The sequence below is a fragment of the Chiloscyllium plagiosum genome, chromosome 31 (assembly GCF_004010195.1).
Source record: "Chiloscyllium plagiosum isolate BGI_BamShark_2017 chromosome 31, ASM401019v2, whole genome shotgun sequence".
Taxonomy (NCBI): Eukaryota; Metazoa; Chordata; class Chondrichthyes; order Orectolobiformes; family Hemiscylliidae; genus Chiloscyllium; species Chiloscyllium plagiosum.
In genome coordinates this window covers 30,255,737-30,275,316 of record NC_057740.1, presented here as the reverse complement: position 1 = coordinate 30,275,316, position 19,580 = coordinate 30,255,737, and the positions used below count along the sequence as shown (strand labels likewise).

Sequence of the window (19,580 nt, the reverse complement as noted above, 5' to 3'; positions counted from 1 at the left end):
TACATCACGCCTCTCCTGTTCGCCACCATTCTGCCCATCATTCCTCCTGTCCGTCCTCTATCCTGCCCACCCTTTCTTCTGTCCCTCCCCATCCGACATCACGCCTCTCCTATTCGCCACCATTCTGCCCATCATTCCTCCTGTCCCTCCCCCTCCCGCCCTTTCCCCGCCTTCACGTCGTCGTGACATTCGGGCTCTCAGAGCCCAGAGGACACGGGGACGGGTGAGAGGAAACAGCCGAGCGGGGCTGGCCCTGAGCAACACAGTTTAAAACAGAGAAGGGGGTAAAAAAAAGTGCAGAATAATAAAAGCGGGAGTCACCGAGGAGAAGAATGGGGACGAGGACGACGAGTAGTTTGGGCATCGTGATGCTGCTGGTTTACAGCGCCGGTGCTTTCACAGGTAAATAACAATGAATTCCATCTCCAAATTAAACTCAGTACTGTCTCAGATTTTAATAAAAAGTGTAATTTTTCACCTGAATCTGCTCCTCAGCCGCACGTTTTAAGAAAATTAAACGAGGCTTTTTATCGGCCGCCCCCTTTTCTTTCTCTCTCTCTCTCTTTTCAGTGAGCGAAGGGATTTTTTTAAAAAAATCGTTAACAGACGGTCGGAGGGGCTCAGGGTGGCCGCTGTGAAGGCGGTCGGACGGTATTTTACCGACCGGCTCCGGTCATGGCTGGGATTAACTGGTCTGAACCTGTTTCCAAGGACGGCGGCCGAGCGCCACCAAACGCCGTCCCGCCTCGTCGAAATGGTGGCCCCTTTGTCGCAACGCTCCCAACTCATTATATAACTCATCAGGTCGTCAAATGGTACCTTCCCTCTTCCCCCTCTCTTCCTAATTAACCCAACACACACAAAAAAAATACCCGAATTAAATCGACACGCGGCCTCGGGAGTTTCAGTAGCTGCTTCTCAATTACTTGTAAATCGTGGAAGGGCCGAATTGCAAATTGGAGGCAATTCAGTCCCTCGCGTTGCATCCACCATTTGATAAAATCGTGGCTGGTTTGATTCTGGCATCCACTTTCCTTTCCTGTCCCCATACACCATTTGACATTCAGTTGCCAGCAGGTTCTGATACCTTCGAGCTAGATCTTCGTTTATGTAGCTCAAGCAATGTGGTATCTATTTTGTGGTTATAGCAATAAAAGCTTGGCGTTTGGTTTTTATAAAAGATGAATTTAACGTTAACTGTGTAAAGTATAGGCAGAAATGTAAGTACTTGTACGTAAATCTGAACCTACAGATGTTTCCGTGATAAATCATAGTCTGGAACAAAGTCAGTAATGCCCATCGGGCATGATGTTCTCTACTTTGATCATTGCTGAAATATAAGTTTGAATAATTGAGAAACAGTGAGTATGTTATCGCTTGACTGGAAGATTTATCATAAATGTTCCCCAAAGGGAATTGGGTGATTCCCTGGTTTGAGATTTTGCAGTGTAAAGAGCAGGAAATGTGTGGTTTATTTGCTTCAGGGACGTTCAGCTGACGTTTTTGAGGTGGTGCAATTTTCATTTCCATGGTGATGAACATCACAGTCATGATTCGCTCTTAATTTAGCATAAGTATTGTTCTGTGTAGCAAAAGTTTAGCTTAGACCATTCTGAGTTATAAATTGAAACTAGGTCAGTAATAGCTTCAGTGTAGTCAGCTTTACTTAGTAATCCTGTAGTGTGAAAGTCCACATGATAAACCAGAATCTGAATAACAAAGATTTTGTTTCATTCCATTCAAGCAATGGCCTACCCTGATTTTTTTTTTCTAATTTGTACTTAACTTAGTTCTAAGGATTAGTAAATTCTTAAATCTAATTTGGTTACGAATGTTTGTATTGCAAGAGGCATTGTGAAAACATAATGTACATTAATCTAATGCATCAGAGAGAAATGTGTTCAGTTTTCATTCTTTTACTGGATGAGGTCAGTCAAGTATTGTCGGATAGGCTGTAGTAATGCAAACTTATTTGAAAATTAAAAAGCTAATGTCCAAAAAAATTTGACCAATGGCAATCTTAAAATATGCAATAGTATTTAACTGTTTGAAAATGTCAGCTGAAGGAATGTCTTTAATTAGTAGCCTACAGACTAGTTGTATGGGATTTAAAAAAAATTAAGTTCCAAATAATAGGGATTTGAACCCTTGTTGGCAAATAATTTGGATCCAAAACATTTGAGTGGGAAACCTCTATTTCTAGTGCCCAACGTTTGCATATTATGATAGTAAGCTGGATGTGTTATCAGGTTTTATGGGCCTCATTTAGCTTCAAACACATCTGAAGTTTACTTGACTTGCCATTTTACCTCACCTATACTTGTGTGGCACCCAAATATGAACAGACTGCACAGAGTTGTAGGATATTGGAAAGCTTGCTGAAGATGTAGTAATATGTAGGACTTCTGTATACCTGGGTATGTCGCAATATCAAATGCCACTGATTCTGACTTTCTGCTGTGGATGAGCATCTGAGAGATACGCTACCAGAGAAAATTGCAGCAATGTGAAATTTTCATGTTTTAGGTTTGCATTATATTGCAGAAAAGTTACGCAGGTTGGGAATTTGGAAAGAGAGGCAATTTTATTGACATGGTGAAAGCTGAGATGGTTCCCCTTGTGGGGGAGTCAAGTTCTAGAGGTTTCAAATTCAAACCTGAGATGCTTCTGAGGGTCATTGGTTTATAGAGTCATAGATTCATACAACAGAGAAACAGACCTTTTGATCCAATCAGTCCATACTGAACATAATCCCAAATTAAATTAGTCCCATCTGCCTGCTCCTGGCAATATCCCTCCAAACTTTCCCATTCATACACATATCCAAATGTGTACATATTCAATTTTTTAGTTAAGGGAGTTGAGCTATTGCGAGGTGTGGTGGGGAGAGTGGAAAGAAAGATGGAATTGAAGCCACTGTACGTTCAGTCATGATCTTATTAACTGGTGGAGGAAACTTGAGGGGCTGAATGCCAGCTCTTTATTTTTGTTTCATTTGCTTGTGAATGAGAAAAATGCATATTATGTACAAACAGACCCCATTCTTGGTTTACCATTAATATGATCTGATGGGGTTTGCTGAACCCATTTATTTCTCAAATAATTAATGTAATGATCATTATTAGCATTATCACAAATGAAATGCAGTGTTTTGTGACATGATGCAGCTTTCTGTGACTTCTTCCATTCACTTCCACTAGATGGTTCATGTTCAGTGTGATTGCCTGCAACAGTATCAACAAATATCAGCCTTATGTTAAATTGTGGATTAGAATCTCTTTTAGTATAGCTTCTGAATCAGTGGTACAGTTGGTTCTGAAATTATGGGCCTTCGGTGATCATTCTTTTGTGTTATTTGGTATCGATCTTCACCAGTTCAGCAGCTTCAAAGTGGGTAGGTTGAGTTGGAGTTGTAGGGAAGGGACAAAATTTGAATTTTTTGTACGCAGTGCATTTAACTTGATTTTAGAAAAGTTTTGCATTTAATTTTATTCATCATTTTATCTTTATAATAGTGTGTGGCTTACTCAATGAATTAAACATTCATAATCCAGCATGCAACTTCAAATATTCCTTGCATAATGTTTTTCATTGTTTTGTGGTTTATGGTTTTTCCCTAATTGCCTGTGAAAAGGTGACTGTAGTTTTTGAACTATTGGAATTCTTGCATACACCCACAGTATTATTATGGAGGGAGTTCAGGTTCTGGATGTAGGTTTGCTCGCTGAGCTGGAAGGTTAGGATTTGCTACCGTGAGGGATTCTTGAAGTGATGGTTTGTGGATGTGTTGACTGGCCTTCAATAGGCATTGCCATTGTTCTTTGTAATGTAAGTTTCCAACTAGTGGATAGTTTCCCACTGATTCACGTTTTTATTTTTGATAGGGATTCTTAATGGCCATGTTCATTTCAAATGCTGCCTTGATGGCAAGGGTAGTTACTCTCTCCTCATCCTTAGGGTTCATCCTTTTTCTCCATGTTTGGAGCAGCTTGTTGAGGAAATCGAAAGGTTTAGAGCAAGTGACCTCTGAACCAAATCCTTTTATGTTGTGGCTTCATCTTGTAGTCCTGTTTTACTTGCACCTGACGATGATGTGCTGAAGCTTTGGTGCAGATTTTGCACCATTGAATTATGGAAAGATGAAGTAAAATAAGGTGTTTTAAAATGTGCTTCCCTGAATGTCATTCCTGTATAACCCACTCTGAAAATGCATTTAAACAATATCCTGTTCATACACTGTCTGAAAGGATAACAGAACGGATTCAGTAGGGACTTTCAAAAGGCAGTTGGGTAACATTTTACTGGAGAAATTTGTAGAACCACAGGGATAAAAAAGGGGAGTAATAACCTTCTGAGCTTTGATTCCTTCGTATAAATTTTGTTTTTTTAGTCCAGATTTAAGTTCATGTTTAAATATATTGGAGTTGGCACCATGAGTCAATGGCTCATGGGACATATAACATGTCTTAACATTTTAAGCTAAATGTTGTGAAAGAATTGTATTGTATTGTGTAATTTTGTCATGTGCTCTACGTAATGACCATAAATGTTTTTATACAGTTAATGGTAGGGCCCTGGGGAGTGTTGCTGAACAAAGAGACCTAGGGTTGCAGGTGCAAATTTCCTTCAAAGTGGAGTCAAAGGTAGACAGGGTGGTGAAGAAAGGCATTTGGCTTGTCTGCCTTCATTGGTCGGAGTTGGGATGTCATGTTGCAGCTATACAGGACATGGAGGCCAGTTTTAGAAAACTGTAGAGTTCTGGTCGCCTTTCTATAGTAAGAATGTTGTTAATTTCGAGCGGGTGCAGAAAAGATTTACAAGAATGTTGCCAGGATTGGATGGTTTGAGTTGAGGGTTAGGTTATTTCACCTGGAGCGTTTGAGGCGGAGGGCTGACCTTTACGGAGAGGTTTATAAAAAAATGACGGGTTGGAGAAGGTAAATAGCTAACATCTTTTTCCTAGGGTGAGAGAAACCACAGCAAGAGGGCATAGGTTTAAGGTGAGAGGGAAAAGATTTAAAAGGGACCTGAGGGGTAACATTTTCGTGCAGAGGATGGTGCGTGTATGGAATGAGCTGCGAGAGGAAGAAGTGAAGGTGGGTGCAATTACAACGTTTAAAAGAATCCTGGATGTGTCTATGAATAGGAGGAGTTTAGTGAATCTGTGTCAAATGCTAACAAATGGGACCAGGTCAGATTGGGATGTCTGGTCGGTGTAGATGAGTTGGACCGATGCGTCTGTTTCCGTGCTATATGACTAGGAATTTGTCTGCACGGCAGCTTAATTTTTGCTTTTATACATGTTACAATTTGACTCTAATGATCATGAACTCCATTATATCAAATTCTGTTGCAACTTGCAAAACTTTGTGATTTTTCTTTGGTACACTTTACCAAATAGACCATTGCTTATGGAGGTGGGAGCTTTCTGTCAGAATTTCATGTAGGTGATCATTCCTCTGTTTCATTGGTCACTAAGTACTACACATTCACTGATGGCCTGTGATAGCTTCAATGTTGTTGGCGCCCATTATTTTTGGTAACATGGATAGTCCATCAAGTTGGACATTAGATTTAGTTCCATAAAGTGTATGGGTAGTTCTGTTATAATGCACGTTTCATTAACATAATTGACAAATTGGGGACACTGTTTATAAAGTGTGAACTTTTAAAACGTGCATTGGCTGTAACGTGATTACATTGCCAACACTTTAAGCACTGTTTCTAAAACTGTTTTTCTATAATGTGGGGTTGCACAAGAACGCACCCATCATGTTACAGAAAAACTACCTGTATTCAATTTGGCACTTGTATACACTGCCTTTGGTTCCCTGTATTGGAGTGTAAATATTAGCAGATTACTTAGCAGTGCTAAGTGTCCATTCGAATTGATATTAACTTGCACTTTGAATAAATCTATGCTTTGGAATGTTAAAACATTTTTAAAATCCCACGTTTGAGAAATCTTATGGTAGAAATTCAGTTCTGTGCTGCTATGTGTGGAAGTAAATGATGGTACTAAAATAATACCAATAAAAGGAAAATTATAAGTGTCCAATTATTTATTAAGCATTGATTATCACCGTTTACCAGAGAATAATGGTGAGAGTAGCTGGCAAAATGTCCACACCCATGTCTTCTATATTACTGAATTGAGAAAAATAGGCAGAATTGAAACACCAGTTGGAGTGAAGTGTGAAAGCAGAGTTCAGAAAACGTATTTATAAGCCATCATTCAAAGGAACTGAAACAGCTATTTGGATGGAAAAAATTATTCTTGCTACCACCTTGTGGTGAGAAATCAGTATTTCAGATTTCTAAGTATGTTAGTCACTCACTTAATCTGCTTTCTCCTCATCTTGTTAGGAGTCTCTTTAATCCTGCTCCTGATGGCACTAATTTTCTAAATGTCTTTTAGGATTTGTTACTACAGGAGCTACCTAATCTGAGTCAAATCAAATTACACGATATTGGAAATCTGAAATAAAAACAAAGTGCTGGAGAACCTCAGCAGCATCTTTGGAGAGTGAGAGTTAACATTTCAAGTCCATTATGACTTCTTCAGAACCTAATCTTTTTGCTTTTTTGTCTCATTTTAAACTTTTCAATTGGAGCTGATTCCTTTTTCAAAAAGAAATTCTTTGTATTACAGTGGAATTTATTACTGCTGTTTAAGGTCATAAGTATGTGTAGAAAGCATTTTTATATAGGTAGCCTGGAATAGAAATAAAACCTTACCACTGCCATTTTGTCTGAAATGTTGCATGGTAGTTTTTTTAAAAGGCCTCTTTTGCTGAATGCTATACTTTCATAATACCATGTTATCTTCAATTAAATGTCGGAAAGCCATATACCCTGTGCTTGGCAAAACCTTGCTAGCACTTTTTCCTAAAAACACCAAATAATATGCTCAAGTTTCTGGAATCTGCATTTTTCCATTTTTATATTTTATATATGGCAAATTCTGTATCTTTGAAATAAAATTTCCACCAGAACAAGTGGGTCATTCAGCCCCTTGAGCCTATTTTGCATTCAGTTCAGTGGCTGTACTTTAACTTCATTGGCCTATCACTATTTCACATCTCTAACACTTTTACCTAATAATGCTTAAAGAATCATGGCATTTGGGCTCTTACACACATATGCAGCCTTAAAGCTGAAAGTACAATTCTCAATCGAAAGAAAAATGTTTCTAAAGTGAGTTTCGATTTTACATGAAGAATAAAATGCTTTTTATTCAAATAGTGAAAGATTGCAGCATTCTTGAGATGCAGAACTATGAGAATGTCCTTGTACATAAAATGCAAAATGTTAGAATACAGGAGCATTAGGAAAACTAATAGAATTTTATTAATTATTGTGAAGGTATATCTGGAGTATTGTGTACTTTATTGGTCTCATTATTTACCAAAGGATATAAATGTGTTGGCAACAGTTAGAAAAGGTTCGCTAGACTAATACAGGAGATGAACTAGTTTGCTTATGGGTATCTGTAGAAAAAGGAGTTGCTGTTAAAATATGAAGAGTTGCTCATTGAAGTCAGGGTTGAGTAGAATTCTGAAGGTCATGCCTTCGGAGCGCTCACTGAAAAGGCTGTAGAAGCAGAATTGTTTAAGGCACGTTATTGGTGAGCTCAAATGATAAATTTTCAAAGGTAGGCTGGAATGTGGATTCCTCAGATCAGTCATGATCTAGTGGTCGAGCAGGGTCGAATGGCCTACTCCTAACTTGTACGTGATGACTGTTTGTTCTGAATAACTGCTGAATTACATAACACTAAGATCTGTTCTTTACTAACAATAAATGAAGATATGGCTCATGCCATATCCATAACACAGATTTCATTGTTTCTCATTTCTGTTTTGTGCAATGGCTATGTGTAAAGATTGGAATAAAAATCTGCACTTTATGGATATTGTTTTGTTATTATACTGATTCAGAGATTCTAGGCAGCATGTCATTTATTATTTAGAATATTGATACTGCCCCAAATAGTTCAATATTTTGGTTTTGTCAAAACGTTTAAATGTTGTCTTCTCTGGAGTTAATGGCAGTTACGATTTGGCTTCATTGGATGCCCTTGAGGTTTGTTCATGTAAAGGGCCCAAGGTGACTCTGAACAAAACAATAGCTGGTTGGCCAACAAGCCTTTCTAATTTGTGAACAGAGACAGTTGAGGCTTAAGAGTTAAGAGTGTATTTATTACTAATATTAGAGATTTTTTCTCCAGCAAGCCACTGATTAATATTAAAGAGTATTCCAACACATCAAAGTCAACTGTCTTTAGATAGAAGTATAAATATTTAAATATTTGGTGCCATCCTGAGTGCAACACAGGCCATCTTTCTGTCACGTTTAAGGTCAAAATATTTGGCCTTTTCTTGCATTCATTTTGTTTCACTTGTACGATCTAGGTTCACTAGTTTACCATGCCTTTTAGGATCATATAATCGTACAGTACAGAAGAGACCCTTTGGCCATCGAGTCTGTACCTTTTTCTGCCTTCCCGCTTACAGACTGATATTCATTGATAAAGTGGAGAGGTTGCACATTTGAGGAGGATTGGTTCCCCCAGTCCTGAATGCTCTTGAAAAGTTTTTTTTTCTCTCTGCACCCTTACCAGGATAGATATTTGTAGGGACATTTAGTTTATTTTTCACCAAATAGTCTGAAACGTTTTTTTTTAACCTTTTGCTCCTGTGACAATATTTTGTTCTCCTTCATCTTTGGCTCCAGTAACTTGTCCACATTGTATCAACCACTATGTATACTCTAGTACAATTCATTTCTCCAACTGCTTATAGATAGTTCCACCAGTCTGTTACTTAGGACTTGTTCACTCACTAAATTACTTGCTCACTGTATCAGTAGATCACTGCCTATGTTTTCTTTTGTGTTTTTCCAACGCATTTCTTCTCTGATCACATCTCTGCACTCTTGATTTTGTGACATAGAAACTCTCTAGCCCTTAATGTCCTTGTGACAAATGGCATTACATTTCATGAGGCATTCTAAAAAGTTACTGAACTGGAGTTGAGTTCCCTTTAAATGTTTGCACATAGGGTAAGAAAATCAATCTCCAGTTCTGTAATCTCCTGAAACAATAATTCATCAATAAATGAGCCACTTCCTAAATCTATATATGCAGTTGTGTTAAAACGTAGATTTTACAAAAGCTCATTCATATTTCACAAATTTCAGTAACTAAACTTCAGCTGCAAAGAAGTTTGGGATATTCCAAGGACATGAAGGTGCTACATAAATATAATTTCTTTCCTCTCGCTTGTTAAAGGCAAACAAAACTAAGAAAATTTAAGGACTGAAAAGTAATTTTATGCAGAGTTAACATTTCTTATGTTACACAATATATTTTGTGCTGTCATCATGTTTGGTGAATTTCATGTTTGGTGTATTAATGTGCTTTTTAGACTTTACTGCTCCTTTTACTTGACTACCTGCTTTACCCCCGCTCTTAAAGTTAATAATCTTGAGAAAGAATATCACCAAGCAGATTATTTTAGTTCTATGTTTAACCTAAATTAACTAAAATATAGTTAACTCTTTTAACTTGTGCAGTGTTGAAGTGGTTATTCATTGTTTCAACAACTTTCGGTATTTTTAAGTTGTGCAATTATCTGTGAAATTTTTGTTGGATGTGCACTGAAATTCCATGACAGGCAGCTTTATTACTGATCTTTCCCTTCCAAGATTTGAATCAATTAATTGACTGTCAGATAAGTGTGTGTGTGTTGAAATGTTTCAAAATCCTGCCTTTAAATACATTGCATAAACAAGTGAGTAGTGCACACTGAATGTGGCCGATGCTGATGGCTAACATATCTTGACACGAGTTGCAGTGGCATAACGTTACTAGCTGATGGTGTGTTTTAATTATGAAATTTAGAAGCAAACTCATTTTTAATCAATCAATATATAAGTTTATCACACATCTCTGAAATAGGTGGGACTTGAACCTTGGGCACTATCAATGTGCCAAAAGCACCTGTGTGCTTGTTTGGAGAAGTGGAGTAATGCTTTGTGAGAACATTTTTAGTATATTCCTTTAATATTATTGTGTATGTTCATTAACATAAATGTATGCAGCTTAAATGTATTCAACTTTTTCTTTTATTGCAAATGGCCTTTTTATTGCAGCTGGCTTTACAAAGTCACCTCTGTCTGAAGTAAAGCTAATGGAAGAGGATGTAGAATTGAACTGTGAGGTAATTGGGAAGCCCACACCTGAAATTCAGTGGTGGGCCACAGAGGGCAATGATTCAGAGGTAATGTCACAGCTCTACGATGGTGCATGGCAACGGCGAGTCAAAGTCAACTCCAGCTATAACATTGATGCCAAGAGCTCTATCAAGATAATGAATCTAAGTATCGAGGACACTGGCATATATGAATGCAGAGCCAGTAATGATCCCTACCGTAATGATTTACAAAAGAGTCCAAAAGTCAAGTGGATACGGTCCCAGGCGACATTAATAGTCATTGAACGTGAGTGGTGATTGCCAAGTTGAGGCAGACATGTGTACCAGTAGCTTTGTCCCAAGAGCCTGGTATGCATATTGGTGTCCCTTTTGCCATCCTTTCAAGAAAAGCTCCTGGCACATGCACCGCTGTCCTGTGATCAAAGCCTTACCAACCCTTCTCCACCTTAGCAGTTGCCTGTTTTTATCCAGTGACTTGGTGCAAGGTTGTGAGATTGTTTCACAGCATTTGAATATTGAAAAGAAAAGGTTTAATTTATTTTGACTCCCACAAGAAGAACTCTTGAATCAATGGATTTCTAGCTGTCTAATGAAACTGATCAGGCACAATATTTAGAGAGCTATTGGAAACTGCACATTTTTATTGCTTAAAAGAAAAAACAAACATTTTAAACTTGTTTACCCCTCCAAAGCATTATGGACCAAATTTTGGAATAAGAAAGGTTTTGCTTACCATTTATCTTTTAAAAAAAAATATTTTGTAATGTTGCAATCTCACACTTTGTTACTGAACTTAGCACTTTTACCTTCAAAGGTAGAAGATGGCACCTGAAAACTTTAGGAATGCATAGATTATTCAGTGGTGTCTTAATGGCTACATTGTGATTGTCATTTTGATATCTGTACTGGTTGCCATGTTCTCTCCATCCATACTCTGACTTTGAGTGCATAGAATTCTCCTTAATCTTCTCCTTGCCATGTCCTGTGCTGTAGTGCCCTTGCATTTTGCTAGTTTGTTACAGTAGCTAAAATAATACAGTGCAAACCTATTAAGTGTGGGAAAATGAGAATAAACAGGAACCTCAGTCCCTGATCAGACTTCTTGGTTGTAACATTTTCTTTTGTACCAATGAATGAACTGGTTATTGTGTACCCTTATTTACGAACAGCAACCAGTCTCTCTAAGATGATGATGCTGGCATATTACCAATGGGTTTATATAGTGTTGAGGGTACGTGACTTTCTTTTTAGATTTTACAGAATGGTCTCTGTTTCAACACTTTTATTCAACTTTGTATCTTTTTGTGCAGAGATCAAACTAGCAGATAGCTCAAGAATCCTATCTGTTTTGTGTAGGCTGACGTTTGTGACAACAAAACAGTAGTTTGGTTACTATGATGGAGGTATTTTCCTAATCAATCTATTCAGATGTAATTTCACACATCTGGAGAGGGTGGGACTTGAACCTGCACCTCATTTTTCTAGAAACCAGATCATCAAGATTTATTTACATGTGATTTGACTCATCAACTTAGTTGATTATCAACATTCTGGGCAGGTCATGTACTTTTGTGGTCAGTGGAAAAAGTATTTTTGACCGTTCTTTGGGAGGGTTTGTAGAGGGTTTGCATTTTGCTGCTGTAAAGAGCTTTAGTAGTTTACTTTCCTCCTTTGAAACCAATTTGTGCAAATGTCTCAACAAAGCAATTATACTTTTTGTAATACTACTAAAAACTGTCCAATAATATTTCAGTTCACAGTGCAAGCTTTCACTTGACTATTGTTTGAGTTGAAAGCCATATATTGAATTGAAAATGGTTTCTGCATGTTTATAGTTCATGCTTTTAAATAGTAAAATTGTTAATTGAATTATTTGAGGCTTATTGTTGTTAGTGCTTTGTGTGGATCATGCGTGTATTTATTAAAACAAAATGAATGTTGAATGAAGTATGAAAGCTTGATTACGTTTTGTGGCAATCTTAGTCTCAAGCTGAACAACTCCTCATTCTTTCTTACAACCAGACCCAATAATTCTTGTGGATCCTCCTTTCTTGGAGTTGGGGGAATCTTTATCAGAAACAATACTTCGCTGCAACCTGACAAATCCACCCTCTGTTATTGAGGGGCATGTGTGGAAAAAGGATGGCATGAATATCTCAGACACCAGTAACAGTGGGAATTCAACAATTATGGAATACACGTACGTATCAGTGTTTTTACTGTCAGCTAGCTCCTGAATAATTCTATTTTTAAGAGAAAAAACACGTCAATAACTTGTCAGAATTACCAATTAGGATGTTTTTCTTCCATTACCCCATTGTTGTAATGCTTTGTTGTTACTGTTTTTCTTAAACTATCCTCTCCTCCTTTCTCTCTGCCTCCACCCCAGGAGGGATTTTTGTCCATGAGCAAAGTCCTGTTTCATATTAGTATTTGGCATAGGTATTGGACCTTTCAGTACAAATTGCTCCTATATTTACTGTCACAACGTCTTTCATTCAAGTTTGAATTGTAGGAATTTGAGTATTTAAACTTTGCATTAAAAAGTTTCCTGAATTTTTTTCTCTTTCAAACCTTTTGTGCCACTCATCCAAGATATTTACATACTATTTATGAATATTCAGATTTTTGGAAAATTGTTGCAGTGATTCTTGCTTTATTTGGCAATTTGTTGAAGGTATCTGTTGCTACAATGTTTTGCAGTTGCTCCAATTTTTGATTAATATTTATCTATGCCTTTGCATAAAAGCTAGTTTGCACTTGGATTTTATGCTGTTGGTGGCACTAGTTCATCAGATTTGTGAATGATTACATATTTTTCTCCCACCTCAGCCATTTGCTTTTTGCCTTAGACTGTCTATTTTAATTTTTCCTGCATGCACCTTTATTTTCTCTTTACCGTCTCTTATCTAGTTAAGAAATATATTCTATAATCCTGTCACCCATTTCTGCTGTGTCTAATTTCCTGTTTTTGTACATGAAGGCTTGGGTTCAGTTGGTTACTTCATGCCTGAGTACATTGTAGGGTGGGATGCAGAGCAGGCCACTTCTAAGTTTGCTTTTAGTGACAAGATGACATAATACAAAGTATGCAAACAGATACACATGGATGGTGATATCTATATTAATTATGTTTATGTCTTGTCCTTGGGAAATGTCACCAGTAAGTCTGAACCCTGTGTATGCTTTCCATCAAACATGGATACTGAAACCTCTAGATTATCACCTACTGCCCCATTCCCTCAGCTGATAAAGCACGATTCCACCATGTTGAAAATCACTTGGAGGAAGCACTAAGGGTGGCAAAAGTACAGTATATACGTTTAGGTAGGAAGCTTAAATGATCATTACCAAGAATGGTTCGTTATCACAACTTTTGCCAAAATAGCTACGAGACTGAGTTTGCAACAAGTGGTGAGGTAACCAATGATGGAAAAGTCCAGTTGACCTAGTTCTCACCAATCTGTCTGTTGCATGCTCATGATGGTACAGACCACCTATGTGGAGATGAAGTACTGTCCTTTTCATTAAGGATATACTCCATTTTGTGTGGTGCTACAACTGTGATAAATGGTTCAGATTTCAAACAGGTCTGGTGACTCAACTGGCATCGTGAAGTGCTATGGGCAATCAGCTGAATTGTATTCAATCATAATCTGTAATTTCATGGTCCAGCATATCCTCCACTCTAACATTACCATCAATCCAGGCAGCCAGCTCTACCTCTTTCAGTAAGGAGTGCAGCGCCGGTCAGGCATATTGAAAATGAGGTGTGGCTCTGAAGTTACATCACAAAAATACTGGCATGCCCAGCATCAGAAGCAGTATGCAACAGATGGGGCTCAGCAATTGCAAGAGGTCAGATTGAATACCACATGCTGTGTGGACAATTCCACAACGTGTCCAGCCTCAATGATGGGAAGGGGTCAGCACATTTGTACTGAAAATTGCAGTATTTCCATCCATCTTTGTGCATTTGTCTGGCAATGTGAAAAATTGGCCATGTGCATCCTTTACACAAGAAGCAGAACAAACCCAACCTGGCCAATTGTTGCCTTAACAGTCTCTGTCCAATCATTAGCAAAGTATCGATGACCCCATCCATCAGTGTTATCAATTAGCACTTGAACAGAGTAACAATTTGGCTTTTGCCATGTCAACTTGAATCCTGACCTCATTACAGCCTTAGTCCAAACATGGACAGCAGAACGAAATTCCAGAGCTGAGGTGAAAGTGACTCCCTTTGACACTAAGGCAGTTTTTGACCCAAGTGTGACATTAAAGATCCCTAGCAAAACTGGACTAACTGAACGTCTGGACAGATTTCTTCTGGTTGGAGTCATACCTGACACCAAGTGAGGTGGTGTGATTGTTGGATCATCTCTGCATCAGGGACACACTGGAACTGTTCTTTGGTACAGTATGTGCGCAACCCTTTTCAGCAGATTAATCAATGACTTTCCTTCGTCAAATTGATATAGTGGGGATGTCTGCTGTAAAAGTGTTCAGCACTGTTCACGACTCTTTCAATACTAAAGCATTTTGTGCCCATATACAGTGAAACCTGGTACAACGCTTACACTCTGACTGATAAGTAACTTGTGCCACACAACTGCAATGTACTGATCATTTCTTATAAAAGAGGAATATAACCAATGGCATTACCATTGCTAAAGTCCCTACAATTAACAGTCTCAGGATTTACCATTGACCTGAAACTAACGTAGATCTAAATACTGTGGCTCCAGACCAGGTTGGATCGAGGAAGTCTGTTGAGAAAATAAGTTCTTTTTTGAACGCCTGTCAACCATTCAGAGCCGTCAGTGAAAACTGAGAGTATGGGATAGGAAGGGTGACTACGTGCAGGAGAATGGTTGTTATAACTGTCCAATCTCCATTGCAACAGTTTTGGGATACCAAACTTTCAGCTCTTGAGATGCCAAATGTGTTTAATAAATAAAACAGCAGAAGTCAGTGGGTCAAATGGATTAAAAAGTTTTGTACCATTTACACACAGGATCCATAAGAAACTGAATATATAACTGTGAAATGTTGAGTTAAAAGTTGATTAAAATTATTTTTTCTCAGCGGTTTAAATTATAAGTGCATTATATGTGGTTCCTTTGACAATGTCTTGGAGCATGTAACAAAATTGGAATCAAAATAAGCATTTAATTTTCTGTTTCTGGTGTACATGGCCTTTAGGAAGTAGTCACATGTCATATAGGCTTCATTAGTTATGTCTAGCATGCAGCCACATTTTAAAGTTCATCAGCCTCCTTCAGGATTAAGAGTCAGTTTACGATTTTTATTTTAGAAAATGCTTACATGGTAAATTTTGGTTTCTTTAATTGAATAAATATTTCACCCAGAAAATCCGTTATTGTTCATAACAGAATCTTGTGTGTTTAATTGGAATATTTTTCTTTTGACTGCATTCACTTTTTTTCTTTAGACTGACTGGTGTTGATGCAAAACATTCAGGAGAATACAGCTGCCATTATTTCACTACACCTGTTGTCAACCGTAGCATCTATGTGAAAGGTAAAGAATTTTACATGCATATTCCTTGATGATAGTGTGAACAAGCTGAATAAAAGTATAGATTGGAGTCCTGTCCAGTTTCTGTGATAGATGTGCATGTAATTACAAAAGAATTGTTGAAAAAATCAGATGAATTTTCCCATATTCTGGCTACGTCACTTTTGGGAAGTTTGTAGCAAGGTTTCCCTCCATGACCCTTGGCTACTTACACGGTTCCCTGCTGCTCACCTACACACCCCATCTGTATGACTCTGCTGTGGCATAATCTTGTGCTCTACCACTCTGGCTATACACCGTTTCAAATGCTGCTAGCCTGGTCTAAAATAACCATCCAGCATTGGCCTTGCTCCAGAGGACTCTGCAGAAATTCTTAAGGTTAATGGCCTGTGCTCCACAACTGTAAGTCCCACTATTTCTGTTATCTCATACTCATTCTAACACTGCCATTGCATCTGACTCCCATGGTTCATGGCCTATCTTCCCACAATAGTTCTTGTCCACTCTTTCCCCTGAACTCACGTCTTCTGAGTGGCCAACTCACTCACTTTGAATGCCTTTTATTACCTTTCTTGACCGAGTGGACCAGCTCCCTCACTGATCATAGTGCCCCTTGACTGGACTAAAGACTAATCTTTAGACTTTGGACATGACCATTTGGTTGAACCATATGCAGTGAGTTGCATATGTTGTAAGTGTGATACAGTGCTGTACACCAACATTTCCACCCTCTAGATCAGAACTGGCAAACATGACTGGCTACTTGGCTTTCTGGTGCTAAAAGGCAAGGCAGAGATTCTGAGAATGTTCAAATGAGTACTAAGAAATCAAGCTAAGTGCTCTAAAATACACACTGATCTGATGTATGAGATGGGTGCCTGTCCTTGAACACAGCAGTCCAGCAGCACATTGAAATGTAAGGTTTCATTGAGCTGCAAACTTCAGTATTGAACTGCTGAAATGTGTTCTATATTAGTCCATGATGTGCCATGATGATATGGTGAGGTCGGCGCTTTGCTGGGTAGAGGGTGAAGGCAGTTGATGCAAACTCTGGCAGAAATGGAGAGTGTTGATTGGGCTCGTTTTGAAAATGTGTAAAAAGTTTTTTTTTAACCTAGCTGCACCTGGTGTAAGCAGTGACAAGAAATCTGAACATGGGAACGAAGGTGATGTTGGTGTACTCACGTGCAAAAGCAGCGGGTATCCACCAGTCGAGAACTGGTTGTGGTCTCGAAAGACTAATGACGGTGATGAGGTAAACAAGGACATTATTAACTAACTGTTCATGACTGTCTTAAGATATTTCAATACTTTGATTACACCTATTCAGTACTACTCCTTTACCGTTAGCATTTTTAATTTTGCTGTGAAATGCAGCATCAACATATTTAATCAACTATTAAAATATTTCTGTTCCTCCCATTGAGATAAGCATGATTGAAGTGCAGCCATTGCAAAAGTGTTTGAGTTCTAGTGATTCAGCTTTTGTATCACAGTTCACAATTTTGCTCATAGTTATACAATTAGATTCATGAGCACATTGTGCGCTTTTCTAATATAATCGAGATCATCTGTGGCTAACAACTACTTAAAATATCATTTTAAGCATATAGTTAAAGGAAATGTATGTAATATATATTTTAAACCCAATAGTCTTTTACTGAACATCAGTCTGAATTGTTCATCAAAGCCTGGAATGAGGGAGCTGTTGGAGTACTGTTGTTACATTGAACAGCATTATGTAATTTTGGACTTGATTTGGCGTCATATCTGACATAAGACGGCTGGTGTTGGAGGTTAGTCATCCCAGCTTCAGGACATTTCTGCAAAAATTCATCAGTAGTATTCTAGGTCCAACCATCTTCAGCTGCTTCATGAATGCTTCTCTCCATCATTAGATCAGAAGTTGTGATAATTTACTGATGACTAGAAAACATTTCAGCACCATTTGCGATGACTCAGATCCTGAAGCAATCTACGTCCAAATGCAGCAAAACCTGGACAGTATCTAGCTTGGGCTGATAAGTGGCAAGTAACATTCGTACCACATTAATGTTAGACAATGACCATCTCCACTAAGGGACAACTAACCACTGCCTCTTGACATTGTGAGTTTCCATCGCTGAATACCCCACTGTCAACCTGTAGAGTGTTAACTTGACCAGACACTTGACAGAAGTAGCCATGTAAATACAGTGGCTACAAGAGCAGGTCAGAAAGTAGGAATACTGCAACAAGGAACTGAACACCAGACTCCAAGCTTGTCAGCATCTACAAAGCATAAGTCAGTGTGATGGAATACATAGAGATATTCGGCATGGAAACAGACCCTTTGGTCCAACCCGTCCATGCCGACCAAATGTTGCAAACCAATCTAGTCCCACCTGCCAGCACCCAGCCCATTGCACCAGAATTGCACGTAATATTCCAACAGCGGCCTAACCAATGTCCGGTACAGCTGCAACATGACCTCCCAACTCCTATACTCGATACTCTGACCAATAAAAGAATGCATACCAAACACCACCTTCACTATCCTAACTACCTGCGACTCCACTTTCAAGGAGCTATGAACCTGCACTCCAAGGTCTCTTTGTTCAGCAACACTTCCTAGGACCTTAACATTAAGTCCTGCTAAGATTTGCTCTCCCAAAATGCAGCACCTCGCATTTATTTGAATTAAACTCCATCTGCCACTTCTTAGCCCATTGGCCCATCTGTTGAAGATCCTGTTGTAATCTGAGGTAACCCTCTTCACTGTCCACCACACCTCCAATTTTGGTGTCATCTGCAAACTTACTAACTGTATCTGCTTTTGCTTGCATCCAAATCATTTATGTAAATGACAAAAAGTAGAGGACCCAGCACCGATCCTTGTGACACTCCACTGGTCACAGGTCTCCAGTCTGAAAAACAACCCTCCACCACCACCCTCTGTCTTCTACCTTTGAACCAGTTCTGTATCCAAATGGCTAGCTCTCCCTGTATTCAGTGAGATCTAACCTTGCTAATCAGTCTCCCATGGGGAACCTTGTCAAATGCCTTACTGAAGTCCATAGAGGTCACATCTACCGCTTTGCCCTCATTATTCATCTTAGTTTCTCAAAAAACTCAATTAAGTTTGTAAGACATGATTTCCCATGCACAAAGCCATGTTGACTATCCCTAATCAGTCCTTACCTTTCCAAATATATGTACATCCTGTCCTTCAGGATTCGCTCCAACAACTTGCCCACCACTGACGTCAGGCTCACTGGTCTACAGTTCCCTGGCTTGTCCTTGCCACCCATCTTAAACGGTGGCATCACATTAGCCAACCTCCTGTCTTCTGGCACCTCATCTGTGACTATCGATGATACAAATATCTCACTAAGAGGCCCAGCAATTACTTCTCTAGCTTCCCACAGAGTTCTCAGGTACACCTGATCAGGTGCTGAGGATTTATCCACCTTTACCCGTTTCAAGACATCCAGCACTTCCTCCTCTGTAATATGGGCATTCTGCAAGATGTCACCATCTAATTCCTTACAGTCTATATCTTCCATATCCTTTTCCACAGTAAATACAGATGCAAAATACTCATTTAGTATCTTCCCCCATTTTCTGCGGCACCACACAAAGTCTGCCTTGCTGATCTTTGAGGGGCCTTATTCTCTCCCTAGTTACCCCTCACTTGCCTGGATATGTGCAGCTCCAACAACACCTGAAGCTTAACACGTATGGGTGAATTCAGACTGCTTGATTTGACTCCACATCCACCAACAATGTTCAATTGGAGCAGTGTGTACTATCTACACAATGCATTGCAGAAATTCAAGTTTT

General features: G+C 38.8%; 1 protein-coding gene across 3 annotated transcripts in view; it reads left to right on the top strand.

Moving 5' to 3' along the window:
* Positions 1–154: 154 nt before the first annotated feature.
* Positions 155–19,580, top strand: part of bsg (basigin) — a 32,240-nt gene continuing 12,814 nt past the window's right edge. For 2 of the 3 annotated variants that reach the window (XM_043721282.1, XM_043721283.1), the window contains exons 1-5: positions 157–402; positions 10,156–10,503; positions 12,240–12,417; positions 15,673–15,761; positions 16,877–17,013. In XM_043721282.1, coding sequence (XP_043577217.1) covers positions 333–402; positions 10,156–10,503; positions 12,240–12,417; positions 15,673–15,761; positions 16,877–17,013 — 822 coding nt within the window. In that variant the 5' untranslated portion in view covers positions 157–332. Of the gene's footprint in view, positions 403–10,155; positions 10,504–12,239; positions 12,418–15,672; positions 15,762–16,876; positions 17,014–19,580 lie in introns of all 3 variants that reach the window. The other variant, XM_043721284.1, reaches the window with a different exon arrangement.